The following is a 14,755-nucleotide window of genomic DNA, read 5'->3' as shown; positions in this document are numbered from 1 at the left end:
TTACACATCGTGTCTTCGGTCTGATATGGCAGGAGGTAAGAGAGCAACTATAACAGCGTTGTGAAGTCCGGTATACTCGTTCGTTTCTTTCAGGCTATAGGGATTTATCATACGTTAGGAACAATGTTATGCATTCTCTTATACCTTCTCTGGACTGGTGCAGTAGCCCAAATAAGTCCATTGCCTCCAGATATCGCGATCTTGCATTTGCGATATCCTAAGACATCGTGGATATATCCCGGGGATACGATTTAAAATCTAGTATATCTCTTACTCCACTATTCCCACCCTCATAATTTCCATAATCTCTAATAGATAATGCCCAAACCAGGAACAGCAGACTTACCCATAATAAGCACGCGCGGACTCAATCCCAAACTGACCTATGTCCTTCTGTTCTTTGATCTGGACGTTGTCTACGACATGAACGCAACAGTCGCATTACACTGGTACCAACCTGACATGGTTTGCGCTATGCAGCGCAGCAGCGAGATGGATATATGTCATGGGAATCGAATATTGGAGCGAACAGACGGGTATTCCAATGGCGGCATCCTGGTCAACCAGAGCATGGGAGCCGAATACATCGCTCCACGACCACCGCCCTTCTCGCACCATCGCTATGTGCAGCTCCTCTTCGTCCAAAAGCCGGATTTCCAATTCCCGAAGTGCTATTCCCACATCTTCCCGCCGACGGCAGAGGCGAGAGCGGGCTTCGACATTCACCAGTTCGTAGCCGTCGCTAGGCTTGGTGCGCCAGTGGCCGGGAACTATTTCGTGGTGGAGTACGATGGGCCTGTGATGAAGCCGACGGCTACGGCTAGTCCGACGACGACGTGGCTACGGTCTATTCTGTGCGAGGGGGCAGATCCCACGGGTTCGGCCGGGACGAAGGCATGTGAGATGGGAGGGAACCTGCAGGTTGTGATGTAGGACGACAGGGTCTAGACAAGGGCCCAAGGGTGGATGCAGCAGCTCCTCGTGACGGTGGAGTTCAGGCGATAGGCAGATTGACCTGTAGTGACTTGTGCACTAGCTTTTGATCACAGTAGCACTCGGTCCACGAAGCTGAACCGCAAGGCTTGGCAATTCAAACAGCGTGTTTTAATCACACCACGGTGAGGCAGCTAGGCGTAGGGACGCTACGGCTATGATGAATTCCAAATACCTGGAACTGCCGATGGGTCGTGGAACCTGGATAATGTAACCTGGATAAGGAATGAACTGCATCTCATTGCTACCTTGGTGCTGAACTTCGAGCCTATTGATGCCTGGGGGCGCCGTGGAGAAGGTAGCAATGGGATGGACTGGTACCTTGCAAAGAAATTGATCGGCCGGTATATAGCATGCCGGACAGAAGGCCCAAGGGTAGCTCATCGATCCAAACACGGTGTTGTGCCCAGTCGTCGCCATGAATCGAGATAGGTCGTCCAGAATGATTCCCGACCCTCTCCCCAAAAGCGTCAAAGTCCGCTCTACTTGCAATGCTTGTCAGCAAGCCAAAATCCGTTGTAGTCACGAGAGGCCATCGTGTCGCCGATGTCAAAAGCACAATATAGATTGTATCTACAGCATGTCCCGACGCTTAGGAAGACCCGCAAAGAAGAGAGACAGTGCGCAGGACGATTCGCTCGATTGTGGAATCTCAGATCACCCTCGTCACCAGACCAATCGACGAGTTCGGAGTCCCAGGAAGAGGAAGGTCAAGCGGGACTCGGGGCAGAGAGGTGGCCATGATATAGCAAGTCCCCAGGATGACGAGGAGGTGATCCTGGACGAAATCACCTTCAACGACTCTATTGTAGATGATATGTCTACAGAGGATACACGCCTACCAACCCCACCATTCCTAGACACAGACAAATTATCACTCTATGAGGGTTCGTTTTACATCCCCTATACGGGAGGGAGGCTAACATGGATGATCGGTTTGTGTTATCCAGGTTCCGATAGCATAGATCTGTCCGACAACTGGCTACAGGAGTTTATATCTGGACAGTCAGCCGACTTGGCGCAGGACCGCAACTTTCTCGATGCTCTTGGTATAAATAATACCGACACTGGTCTTACAGCGCTTCCATCAAGCACAAAAGATCTCACCGGCTCTACGGGGACAGTCGACATGGCTTCCTTCGAGCTGCAGGATCAGGTGCCATTGGGCGCGTACTATCCACCAGCAAGTGGCCTCTCGGCCTACAGTGAGCCAACGACTGAAAGTGCGCAGGCAATGGCGGATATAGCGTCCCCTTATACAGCGTTTCTTAAAAGGGATTCGATAGCTTGGCCACAGACTGTACCGTCTTCAACAGAGAGTGATTCTGCTAGATTGCCTACCGCCAGCGAGCATCTGAACCCACTAATTACAAGCAAGGGGCAACGACGCACCCACGAATATAATCACTCATCGGAGGGTCCAGGGTTCGCCACGACTATTACAGCCCGCCAATATCAGTGTCAGTGCCATGATCATATTGCTCGAGATTTGATGCTGCTCAATATCAGCGCTTCTCGCACATGGCCAACAGTCACAATTGACTCAATCTTGAAATGTCAGCAGATCCTACAGCAGTTAACCGATACCATCCTCGAATGCGCCATTTGCTGCAAAACACGGGTAAACTTGCTCATGATAGTCGTTGTTAGCATCGACAGTCTAGTAACCGCACTCGAAACAATCACGTCCGTTGACGGTGGTGTTTGGGATGGCGTATTTGTCGAGTATCACGAGAGTCGCCTTCGGGAATATGGACAGGCGAGTTTGAATGGGGCTGCCAATCGTCGGTACAAAAACGCAAGCTTTCACTTCAAAGCACAGGTGGAGGAATGTCCATTGTTAGTCGGAGGTTTCCCCGTCCCATCAGAAGAGAAGTTTACTTTTGTGAAGCAAGTTTTGCACGCGCGACTTTGCGGGTTGTCAAGTATTATCGGTCGGATACAGCGCTGTACTGAGGAGATATTAGCTCTTCCGTCATCATGGGGAAGGTTGAGCATGATTACAGAGACGAATCGAAGGGTACAGTTGGTTATGACGAAAATGAAACTGCCGGCGAGACGTTGAAAGGGTACAATACCTGGAGGTAAAACCTTAATATAGCTCATATCTACATGTAATGATAATCACTTTATCTGTGCCTGCGTACCTGTGCATTCCATTTCACTCCCCAACATAATCCATAAATGATCGCGCTCTGATGGTACCATTCAGGCCATTCGCCGTATATGCGGCCATGCCCGGTCTTTTGAATGACACTGCTTTTTGGATGCAAATGGTAGGTGCGTAGACACTAGTCCGGATCGACTGCTACTCGGAGGGTATGATAGTTGGGAACTATTGCTTTCCACTGTCAACTGCTGTGTGACCCTTTTACGGGTCTTAGGATGTGAGTGTGCCACGACGAACTGGCTCCTTAGCGAACGGACCAACAGAGCTCCCTCGTTGACTTCGAGTTGACGAAACGTGAGGCGGCTATCAAGTGAACAATCACATATACAATAGAAAGTCGTATTCCTATTGGAGTAATTGAGGGTTATGTGCACCCTTGTAATTGAAAAATAACTTGAAGGGTATTCAAGCTTTAGGTTGGCGTGCCCCTTTTTCCCGATACAGTAACAGGTGCGTGGTAGACTACCGATTCACACAACTGGGAAATCGACACCCTGAGGTATGTAGGGTGAGCATCTACCAGACGACCTTTGAGCTTTCTGACGCGCGACATTAACTTTGTTTGGCAACGACAAGTTTGGGGACGAGTCCACTGTAACTGCCTCCCACAGATGGAACCCGAAAGCAGCTGTAGGTGTTCAATCGATGCCTTGCAAATTTTGACGGAGATCCAGAATGTAGACACGGTCGTGGAGTTTGAAACGATACTGGACTTGGTCCAGCGCGTCTATAGACAAGGACAAGCTATGCTGAATTGCAAAGATTGTCGCAAAGTTCCGCCACAGTCTTCCTCCGTCTTAACCATCCCGGCCCTCGCCGATCATTGTCTTTCGTTGTTTGAGGCTGTATGCTCAGCATACAGCATCACCTACAAGAACTGTCTCTTCGACGCGAGCATCCTGGCATTTGAGCAGCCTCTGCCCCACTTTATTTGCATTCGAAGCAAGGTGCAGCTGGGGGAAACAGATTTGGACGAAGCCGAGACGGGGATGTTAGTTCGAACCCTTCTGTGTCGCAATTCTATGAGGCTTCTCAGCCTACTAGAGGCCCTTCAGGGCATCCTCCGAACGCTTTCGACGGACAATACCCAGGTACACCGAGCTGGGACGGCCACGCTGCGGGCGTACGAGTCGTCCATCCAGTCAACCATGCACCGGTTCGTGGCATTCTTGGACCAGATAAAAGTCGAGCAACGTACGTAATGCATTTCATGTCCATGTATGATAAGCTAATTGCACCAGTGGGCTAAAGAAATACCAAGGGGCAGTCACCTTGTCTGATCATCGTACCAAACGTATCATTCTGGAAGGCATTGCTGACGCGATTCGAGGCTAGTCTCTTCCGGTTATGGTAATGGCATTATTAAGTAATGTAGAAGTAATGAGAAGGATAGTACAAGAAACAAACGCATACCACTTCATCGTATCGTCCCAGATCCCACTTTTCTAACAGCATATGCTCCTTCTCTTCGTCCATGAGATTGTCCAAGTGATTGTAGGACCCGTGGCATGGGGATCCGCGGAATACTATGACAAGTACCGTCTAACTAGGCCAGGGGCGTTCGAAGTGCCCAATCCACTGGCCCCATCCGACGACTTTGCCAATCATTGCTTTTGTAATCTGCTTTTGGCTGACTCCTTGCAAACGATCGAACCGAAGGGACTCGCCGAGGGCAACGACGGTAAAGATGTATCGATGAGCGCCGTGTCCTAAGGGCGGGGCAGGTCCGACGTATGAGCTTCCAAGAAGATTGGGGACATATCTCCAGCCAGACCGAGTAACATGCTCTTTTGTGTTGGTGTCTTGCTCGGTGTCGTCTGGAAGCACACCCGTAATCGTAGGTGGAATGGCATAGAACAGCCCATGCATGACAACGAAGCGAGGAATGGGCGGGTCGATATCCTCGGAGATCAGGATATACTCTTTGACTTCGACCTTCTTCGGAGGAGTCCAGCGGAGTTCCGGGAAGCTACCATTCTTATCGGCAGCTAAACAAGTGTGGTGTGGTAGCATCGGTGAGCCGGACGGTCCGCATTCCGTGGCTTCCAACTGCATATTGGACAGTGGGAGGTTCTCGAAGGCTGCAGTCCTGATGATCTGTCCAGCATCATGGCCACGAATGCGGTAGAGAAGCCGACCCAGAAAATACTGTAAATAGAGAAGAATTCCTGCCATCGTGCTGACTATTGACGACCCCGGAGAGGGTAAGAGTAGATTTAAATCAGGAACACTGGTAGCAGTACAGAGGGATCAATCATGAAACCTATAGGTGACTGGTGAAGGTTTTATTAGTAGAAAAGAAGCACCGGTGAGAAAATCAAGAACCGGAAGGAACAATTGACTTGAAGCTGGAACGGCCCGGTACCGGCCACTCCTGTGGCTATGCATCATGGAGCAAATAAGGCCTGCTGACAAAAGACATAGACAATACGTAAATGAGAACAGCCATTCAATGTCATGCGTCATTAGAGGGCTTGACCTTGGTTGATACAATCTCGTTGGGTTTGCAAATATTAGAAGACATAAAGATTAAACATCTCTCCACAAACGCCTATGAATATACGAATAGGCACCTTATTCAGACTCCTACCACTGCAGCTCGGGGCGTGAATCAACATGATTTACAATGCCATGACCAGCCGTCAGACCCTTTCCCTCCATCATCGCTTCAAACAAGTTATTACCAAACTTTCTAAAGGCGGAGGCAATACCACCATGATGAAAGAGCCCTCTCTCCATTGGACTGAGATTAAACCTGAATGTTCTTCCATCCATGTTGATAATGCCATCGTCGAAGTCAATTGCGATCTCAGCCCCATCCTCGACGGCTGCATGGAATGATTTCTCTGCTATAGTAATGCCAAGGAGTCCAAGGTTTGGCATGTTGCGCTGAAAGATGAAAGCGAAGCTTTCGGCAATCACACATTTAATACCACACCCTGAGAAATGTGAGTTAGAAAATAAGGGAAAATGAACGATGGGAGATGAAATTATAAGGGGTGTCATACCCAGCAATGCCATGACAGCCTGTTCCCTAGATGACCCACAGCCAAAGGCCTTGCCGGCAACCACAACATTAAAACCCTTTTTAACGCGGTCACGGAACTTAGGGTGTGTATATTGCAAACAATACTCTCCAGCTGCCTCATTAGTTGCCATATCGACCAAGAACTCAGCTGGTGCAAGCTTGAGAAGCTGTTAATCCACGGTGCTTATCTGATCCTCCTTAGAAGTCGACGACTTACAGCATCTGTATCTATAAAATCTCCAAGGAGTTGAACCTTTCCGGTCAGAGCCTCATGCTTCACAGCCGGTGGTGCAGCCGGTATGCTTCTAATGGTTGGTTCCTTGTTCTGGATTTCACAGCAAGGCCTCGAAGGCTCGCTGGGTTCCATATATTCTACATTCTGGGTCCAGGCATCTTCTGGAACAATAGAAGCTCTATGTCGTCGAAGCTTGTCCCATTGCTCTGTGTCGATGGCATCCAGGAGATAGGTAGGATCAGTAACCCTCATCTCAAACGAGGATGCAGCAACGGTAGCAGCAGACCCGAGGTGTCCAATTGATCCTAGATTTGAAAATCAGTATATAGAAGAGCAGTTTGCCACGCAGTTTTGAACTGTACCCTTTCCCATTCGATTCTCGAAGTTCCGATTTTGCGATGATAACCATATCTCACCCGGAGCGGCCTGGTCAGCAGACATACCAACACAGTAGCTACATCCAGGGATGCCGATATCAAATCCCGCTTCCTCGTACACTTCGACCAGGCTGAGTTGACGTAGTCGATGTAGAATCGGCATTGATCCAGGGACAACCTTTCTCTTACCTTTTACTGATGGCCTCAGTCCACCTTTCAGACCCTGTTCAAGTACTAAGGCGGCTAGTATGAGGTCTTCTTCAGCAGTGGTGCAGGCTCCAATAAAGCAACCGTCCAACTTCATGCCTTCACAATCAACAACGGGAACAACATCATCCGGCCGAGGATACTTTGCTATGAAGGATTGCACTTTGCTGAGATCAATTTCGTGAGTTTCAACGTATTGCGCATCGTCATCTGGCTTCATATAGATACTTGCGCTCTTGTGGCGTGGAATTCTGCGCTTTTGTATGAAGCTTTGTGTAAGGATATCCGGGACGAAGACTCCAGTAATGCCACCCAACTCCTACCGTATAGGTTAGAAGTGTGCTCCATGGTTAGGGGGTGATGTGATTCATACTGCTGTCATGTTCGATATTGCAAACCGAGCGTCAGAGGACAAATATTCTAGTCCAGGTCCATTGTACTCCACAATTCTGTCCGAGGCCGTGGTATTCCTTTTCAATTGTTGCAATATAAAAAGGATTATATCTTTCCCGCCAATCCCCAGGTTGGGCTTTCCAACCAGACGGATTGCAATAGATTCTGGGACTTTGAACCACGTCTCTCCGGTTACCAGTGGCATTGTCACATCCGCAGCACCAAGACCGATAGCCAGACATCCAAGCGCTCCAGATGAACAAGTGTGCGAGTCCGACCCTACTATCAGCATGCCTGGCTGCGCTCGTTCACGATAGAACTCTGTGTGGAGAATTGTATACTATATGCGCTTATTAGTAGAACACTGGAGTTTGAATAGAGAACTAACATTCATCCCTTGGTATTCTGTCAACTTAAACACTCGCTTTGCTCTTTCACTCGCATCGATCAATGCCTGAACCTTTGGGAGCTTGTTGACCCGAGGATCAACTACATGATCTCCTGCGAGCCAGAAGCGGTCATTACGGAAGATTCCTGGCTTCCTGAGTCGGTTGTACGTTGACTCCATGCCCTGGAATGCCCTGTGAGTGCACTATTGCTGAAGGGGAGAAGAAAACCTTCATCATGCACTTACTGCCCAAGAGGCTTCGGATGCAATCACCCAATCTACATCAACTCGTATGAGGTCGCCTGGAGCTACTGACCCCCGCCGATCAATATCGTGTAATGAGAAGATCTTCTCGCTCAGGGTCATGCCCCTTCGGCCTTTAGGGCGGACAGACAGCGGCGCGGGAAATGACTTGGCCCTGTCTGCCGAATTCAGCGATTCCCACCATGCTGAAACCAGAAATAGAACCTCCGACTCTTGGTCTTCTGTAGGATCAGTATGTTCCGTAAGACCTAGCCCACCCAGCTCGAGAGGTTGTGCACATGTAATAAGGATATCAGCCAGAGCGTCAGATTCTCGGAAATGACCGTAATCACGAAGGGTTCCTTGTGCAATCGTAAGGTTGTTTAAGAGATTGCTGCTGCCTAATGACAGAGTTCCTTCGATAAGCCTGTTAAATATTGCATTTTTTTGTATCCTTGCTACAGGATGCACTTCTCAGGAGCATACCCGTTGCATCTTCGATCCTGATCTTCCGTACATCTTCCAGGATCTGGTAAAGGCGGCTTAGACCCGTCTTGCTCTTCTGAGACATGTTTGGCTGTCGTGGCTATAGAATGCTTTAAAAGGTGGTAAGGTACAGTAGACTAGTAGCAGTCGGCATGTTCTAGGCCAGTCCCACGAACAGGATGGATGAAGTCCGATACGTCACTTCACCATTACCAAGGATGCTAAAAAACATGGACAGAGTAAGCCTGAGGCACATGCATAGTGTCTTGCGACCGCATAAGAGTGTAGGTCTTATTACAGGGTACAAAATAAAATACAGCCTTTTTGCTTTTGGACAAGGTTAACGGCTCAATGAAGGGCTAAACAAAGGAGGCGTCAAACATCCGTCCCGTGGGCAATGCACTATGATTCGGGAGCATATGTATCTCTCTATCCGGATTTCTAGTTAAGGAGAAACCACCAACCGTTGCGAATATTTTCTACAAAGAAGAACAGAAAAATAAATTACGCGTATACCCCGCATGTAAAATACCCCATTCAACGGAGCTTTTAAACTTAATGTTACGAGGTGGATGCAACCCATGTGAAGAAGGTACAACATCAGGCTTACTAAGTGACTACCTTAGTCTTGCCCGAGAGCTGCTCTCTCTCGAGTTGTCGCAGTACAAGTAATGGGATCTAAGCGATACGACTAGTAGTATTCCCCTTTAGCAACGCACCATGTTGTTGACGTTTGCTTCGATTGTTTGTACCGCAGTGGGGACCTGCAATATAAGGCAAGAATAAGGTACCGAGGACAGTGTCAAACTGGAGCCCGGTGACCAGCATTAACCCGACATGACTTAGCTCCGGAACAATTCTGGGTCTGGAGTGGGGATGGCCCCAATACGAGGCCTATACGAAGCCAATGAGCGTCTATTTTCTTACGTAGGATATCAACTTGAACCATACAAATCCCACCGTTGATGTAACAGGGAAAAGACGTTTGGACAGGGTTGCGCCGCGTTTACACTCGTAGCTCCCTGCGGTTCTTGCAAGGCCATCCTTACACAAGGGGCCTGAGCTGGATAGAGGAGCAATGAATCAGCGCAAACAAAAGGAAAGATCCCGAGACGGAACGCAATACGTACCGAGTCGTCTAGGAAGGTTCTGCTCAATCAGGAAGTTAATCACCCGGCGAGAGAGTAGTACCAGAATCAGACCGTTATGCTGATCAAGCTGCGACCCACTCGAGAACAAAGATCGATCTGCCATATTCCGGAGTAGACTAGTACTCGTAGCTTACGCAGGGAGCATCCTTGCACATGACTTAGTAACCACATCAGTCAACATGACCCAAACGGCAACGGCCTATCGGTTCCCCATGCCAAGGACCTGAGAGTCGCACTTTCCAAACGTTACAAAGGCACATGGTACAATGATCTCTCGGCCATGGACCGGCTCGGCTACTGTCGTTTCCTATCCCCTATCTTCACTCCTCTGTCTGTGTTATGCTTTCCTGGTCGGATGTCGTTTCTCCCGTATTCCGTTATTCCCGTGTCACTATACTTTCTTATATGGCGTCAAACTTTGCCTCCCGTTGTTTACTCAGCCTTGCTTATTTTTGTTTTGAGTCGTTGTCCCTTCCTTCTTTGATTCCTTCCTGCCTCTTTTCAACTCAGGGTCTCTAAGTCTCTGAGTACACGTTCTGCCCTCTGTACTCCCCCTATTTCTCGAACTGTGTGTTGGTATCGCGTGTTGTATTATGATAAGCTGTCAGTGTAGCTTCTGTGATTGCACTACGAAGCATTGTGGGCCTTTCTTCAACGCCTACAACGTCCGTTGAACCTTCAGCGACATCGAACATGGCACTGCCTGGAGGCGAAAGCTCATTGCATCGCCATACAGATACTCGTGTGGACCGAACCACTGGGTCCACGGTTGACAGAGCAGAGAGCTCGGATACAATTGAAGCTGACTCAGAGGATGGCATCGAACAAGAAGGACAGACCAAAATCACTGCATTGGCACGAACCTTATCGCGTATCTCCCAGACAAATGGCGGCACCGAGGGACTCAACCCGTTTCTAAATAACAGTGACCCCGAATTGGACCCGAAGTCGGACCAATTCAACTCTCGCAAGTGGACCAAGAACCTCTTGCACATAACCTCGCGTGACCCTGAGCGCTACCCCCGTCGCACTGCGGGAGTCTCGTTTCGCAACCTCAACGCATTCGGCTATGGAACGGCGGCTGATTATCAGGCTACCGTATCAAATGTCTGGCTCAAGGCAGTGGGTTGGCTCCGTGGCCTTCTCGGCAATGGAAACAAGGTCCGAATCGATATTCTGCGTAACTTCGAAGGCTATGTCAACAGTGGGGAAATGCTGGTGGTTCTGGGCCGACCTGGGAGGTAAGCGTCTTTTCTCCACCAAGCACAATTAATGGACTAACTCAAATATCTGCAGTGGTTGCTCGACCTTCCTGAAGACCATCGCCGGTGAAACCCATGGGTTGTGGCTCGACAAAGGAACCGACATTCAATACCAGGGGATCTCATGGGACGAAATGCATAGTCGATTTCGGGGGGAGGTGATGTACCAGGCTGAAACAGAGATTCACTTTCCACAGCTCACTGCGGGAGACACCCTTCTTTTTGCGGCACGGGCCCGAGCACCAGCAAACAGACTCCCTGGTGTGAGCCGTGATCAATATGCGATACATATGAGGGACGTTGTCATGGCCATGTTAGGTCTGAGCCATACCATGAACACACGAGTAGGAAACGAGTTTATTCGGGGCGTCTCAGGAGGTGAGCGCAAAAGGGTTAGCATTGCGGAGACTACTCTATGTGGAAGCCCCCTGCAATGCTGGGACAACAGCACTCGCGGGTTGGACAGTTCGACTGCTCTCGAATTTGTCAAAAACTTACGTCTATCTACGGACTACACGGGATCCACAGCTATCGTGGCAATCTATCAGGCGAGTCAGGCTATCTATGATGTATTCGATAAAGTCATTGTTCTCTACGAGGGCCGCCAGATATATTTCGGCGGTGCCCGCGACGCGAAACGGTTTTTTATCGAAATGGGCTTTGACTGTCCGGAAAGGCAGACTACTGGAGATTTCTTAACATCCCTCACCAGTCCGACGGAGAGGCTGGTTCGTAAGGGATATGAGCACCTGGTCCCTCGTACACCAGATGAATTTGCAGCGCGATGGAGGGACAGTCTAGAAAGAAAACAGCTCTTGACAGACATTGAAGTATTTCAGAATGAGTTCCCCTTAGGTGGACACAAGAAAGAGGAATTCAGTCGCTCTCGAGCCGCGGAGAAGGCCAAGCACACCAGGGCTGCCTCCCCTTACACCCTGTCATATTGGATGCAGATCCGGCTTTGCCTTCAACGAGGGTTTCTACGTCTCAAGGGTGATATGAGCATGACCTTATCAACGGTAATCGGCAATAGTATCCTAGCACTAATCATTTCGAGTGTTTTCTACAACTTGGACGATACTACGGAGAGTTATTTCTCTCGGGGCGCATTGTTGTTCTTTGCAATATTGCTGAATGCCTTTGCCAGCGCCCTTGAGATGCTTACTCTATGGCAACAACGACCAATTGTTGAAAAGCATGATAAATATGCACTTTACCATCCATCGGCTGAAGCAATCAGCTCCCTAATTGTTGACCTTCCAGCCAAAGCACTAGTTTCCGTGGTATTCAACTTGATTCTTTACTTTATGACAAACTTGCGTCGGACACCGGGGCATTTCTTTGTGTTCTACTTGTTCTCCGTGACAACAACGTTAACCATGTCCAACGTGTTTCGCTGGATAGCTGCAATTTCTCGGTCCTTGGCGCAGGCAGAAGTTCCTGCTTCAATCTTTATGATGATTCTGATGATCTACACGGGGTTTACCATTCCGGTTCGGGATATGCGCCCTTGGTTTCGATGGCTCAATTATCTCAATCCAATAGCAGTAAGTTTCTGGATTACCGTCTCAGGTGAGTTGGGCATTTTTACTAAAATCAGCGAAAATAGTACTCGTTTGAATCCCTCATGATCAATGAGTTCTCCGGCCGTAAATTCAAATGTGCAACGTATGTGCCTTCCGGTCCAGGGTATGAGAATACGCCTCTCGACTCGAAGATTTGCTCCGGAAAGGGCGCTGTGGCAGGCGAGGATTATATCGATGGTGATCGGTACCTCGAAGTGGCGTTCGAATACTACCCCTCCCACCTATGGCGTAATTTCGGCATTCTTCTGGGATTCCTCTTCTTTTCGCTGTTGGCGTATATCGTCGCCAGTGAGCTTGTGCGGGCGAAGCCCTCGAAAGGAGAGATCCTGGTTTTCCCTCGTGGTAAAATACCCGCTTTTGCAAGGAAGGTGCATCGGGAAGCGGATCCAGAAGATGTTCTCACGTCAGAGAAGCTGAAGGTCGGCAATGAGCAGGATGATCATGTCGGCGCCATTGTCAAGCAAACATCAATATTCCATTGGCAAGACGTCTGCTATGATATCAAAATCAAGGGTCAGGACCGTCGAATCTTAGATCACGTTGATGGGTGGGTTAAACCGGGGACTCTCACAGCCCTGATGGGTGTCACCGGCGCTGGCAAAACCTCTCTCCTCGATGTTCTGGCCAATCGGGTGACTATGGGCGTGATCACTGGTGAGATGCTAGTGGACGGGCGCATGCGTGATGATTCTTTCCAGCGCAAAACAGGCTATGTTCAACAGCAGGATCTGCATTTAGAGACGAGTACTGTTCGGGAGGCCCTTATTTTCAGTGCCCTGCTCCGCCAACCCGCGAGTACTCCACGGAAGGAAAAGCTAGCATATGTAGAGGAGGTTATCAAGATGCTCAATATGGAAGAGTATGCTGAGGCGGTCGTTGGGGTTCTTGGTGAGGGTCTCAACGTGGAGCAGCGCAAGCGCCTGACGATCGGAGTCGAGATTGCAGCCAAACCGGATCTTCTACTCTTCTTTGACGAGCCTACCTCGGGCTTGGATAGCCAGACTGCGTGGTCTATCTGCTCCCTCATGCGAAAGCTTGCCGATCATGGCCAAGCCATCCTATGTACAATCCACCAACCCTCGGCCATCTTGATGCAGCAGTTCGATCGGCTCCTGTTCTTAGCAAAAGGGGGCAAGACTGTCTATTTTGGCGATCTAGGCCCCAACATGAGAACCCTAATTAAGTATTTTGAGGATAAAGGATCGGCGAAGTGCCCATCAAATGCTAACCCTGCTGAGTGGATGCTCGAAGTCATAGGCGCAGCCCCTGGCTCTCGGGCCGACCAAGACTGGTCGGAGGTTTGGAAACAGAGTCGTGAGCGTACTCACGTACAACAGGAACTACTACAGATGAAACAGGAACTTCTGCAACGACCGCAACCCCCTCGAACAGCTGGGTATGGAGAGTTTGCGATGCCACTGCCGGCGCAGTTCTTGATTTGTCTCCAGCGAATGTTTCAGCAATACTGGCGCTGCCCATCATATATCTATGCTAAGGCCGCGATGTGTACAATTCCGGTAGCTTCCCCCCTTCCCCCTTAAGCTCATTCCTGATTTTGGGCCACTCACATAGACTAGCCTTTGTTTATCGGCTTCACATTCTGGAGGGAGCCCACCAGTATGCAAGGTATGCAAAATGAGATGTTTTCCATCTTCATGCTGCTTATCATCTTCCCCAATTTGGTTCAACAAATGATGCCATATTTTGCGATGCAGCGCTCCTTATACGAAGTGCGGGAGCGTCCGTCGAAGGCCTACTCATGGAAGGCATTCATGCTTGCAAGTGTAATCGTTGAGCTCCCATGGAACATGCTGATGGCCGTACCTGCATACTTCTGCTGGTATTATCCTATCGGCCTTTTCCGCAACGCCTATCCGACAGACTCGGTAACAGAGCGTGGTGGCACGATGTTCCTTCTCGTCTTGATCTTTATGTTGTTCACATCCACATTTACCTCGATGATGATTGCAGGCATCGATCATCCGGAAACCGCTAGCAACATCGCTCAGATGATGTTTTCACTGTGTCTCATCTTTTGTGGGTATGTAAATTCCTTGGGGAATCGACAGCCTAGTGCTCTACATTGACAGCTAACTTGGCATTGTGATCTAGTGTTCTTGCCAATCCAGATGTCCTCCCTAAGTTCTGGATATTCATGTGGCGGGCGTCACCGTTTTCCTATCTCGTGGCTTCCGTCATGACGGTTGGGATAGCTGGGGCCCCAGTCCAGTGCTCG

At 49.3% G+C, this 14,755-nt stretch overlaps 5 protein-coding genes across 5 annotated transcripts; 3 read left to right on the top strand and 2 right to left on the bottom strand.

Moving 5' to 3' along the window:
• Positions 1-318: 318 nt before the first annotated feature.
• ANOM_008234 (YbhB/YbcL family Raf kinase inhibitor-like protein) lies at positions 319-933 on the top strand (the record flags this gene model as incomplete). The annotated part of the gene is made up of 1 exon (XM_015553490.1): positions 319-933. The coding sequence occupies one exon, from the start codon at positions 319-321 to the stop codon at positions 931-933; it is 615 nt and encodes a 204-aa protein (XP_015405431.1).
• Positions 934-1,573: 640 nt separating this feature from the next.
• Positions 1,574-4,365, top strand: ANOM_008233 (putative AflR-like C6 transcription factor; the record flags this gene model as incomplete). Its single annotated transcript, XM_015553489.1, has 5 exons — positions 1,574-1,880; positions 1,944-2,832; positions 2,961-3,077; positions 3,206-3,273; positions 3,740-4,365. The coding sequence occupies 5 exons, from the start codon at positions 1,574-1,576 to the stop codon at positions 4,363-4,365; spliced, it is 2,007 nt and encodes a 668-aa protein (XP_015405438.1).
• Positions 4,366-4,705: 340 nt separating this feature from the next.
• ANOM_008232 (YbhB/YbcL family Raf kinase inhibitor-like protein) lies at positions 4,706-5,338 on the bottom strand (the record flags this gene model as incomplete). The annotated part of the gene is made up of 1 exon (XM_015553488.1): positions 4,706-5,338. The coding sequence occupies one exon, from the start codon at positions 5,336-5,338 to the stop codon at positions 4,706-4,708; it is 633 nt and encodes a 210-aa protein (XP_015405437.1).
• A 411-nt stretch (positions 5,339-5,749) lies between these two features.
• acoC (aconitase family protein) lies at positions 5,750-8,605 on the bottom strand (the record flags this gene model as incomplete). Its single annotated transcript, XM_015553487.1, has 8 exons — positions 5,750-6,102; positions 6,172-6,349; positions 6,409-6,731; positions 6,789-7,329; positions 7,384-7,743; positions 7,792-7,974; positions 8,038-8,450; positions 8,521-8,605. 8 exons carry the CDS (start codon positions 8,603-8,605, stop codon positions 5,750-5,752), a joined length of 2,436 nt encoding a protein of 811 aa, XP_015405433.1.
• A 1,759-nt stretch (positions 8,606-10,364) lies between these two features.
• On the top strand, positions 10,365-14,704 carry ANOM_008230 (multidrug resistance protein CDR1; the record flags this gene model as incomplete). The annotated part of the gene is made up of 5 exons (XM_015553486.1): positions 10,365-10,912; positions 10,968-12,480; positions 12,543-14,036; positions 14,097-14,560; positions 14,632-14,704. Coding segments are annotated over 5 exons (4,092 nt in total), but the record flags the coding sequence as incomplete, so codon positions are not given.
• Between the last annotated feature and the right edge of the window lie 51 nt (positions 14,705-14,755).

This window comes from Aspergillus nomiae (assembly GCF_001204775.2).
Source record: "Aspergillus nomiae NRRL 13137 chromosome Unknown contig00203, whole genome shotgun sequence".
Taxonomy (NCBI): domain Eukaryota; kingdom Fungi; phylum Ascomycota; class Eurotiomycetes; order Eurotiales; family Aspergillaceae; genus Aspergillus; species Aspergillus nomiae.
Note: the sequence above shows the minus strand (reverse complement) of the source record. Positions and strands in the feature narration are given on the sequence as shown.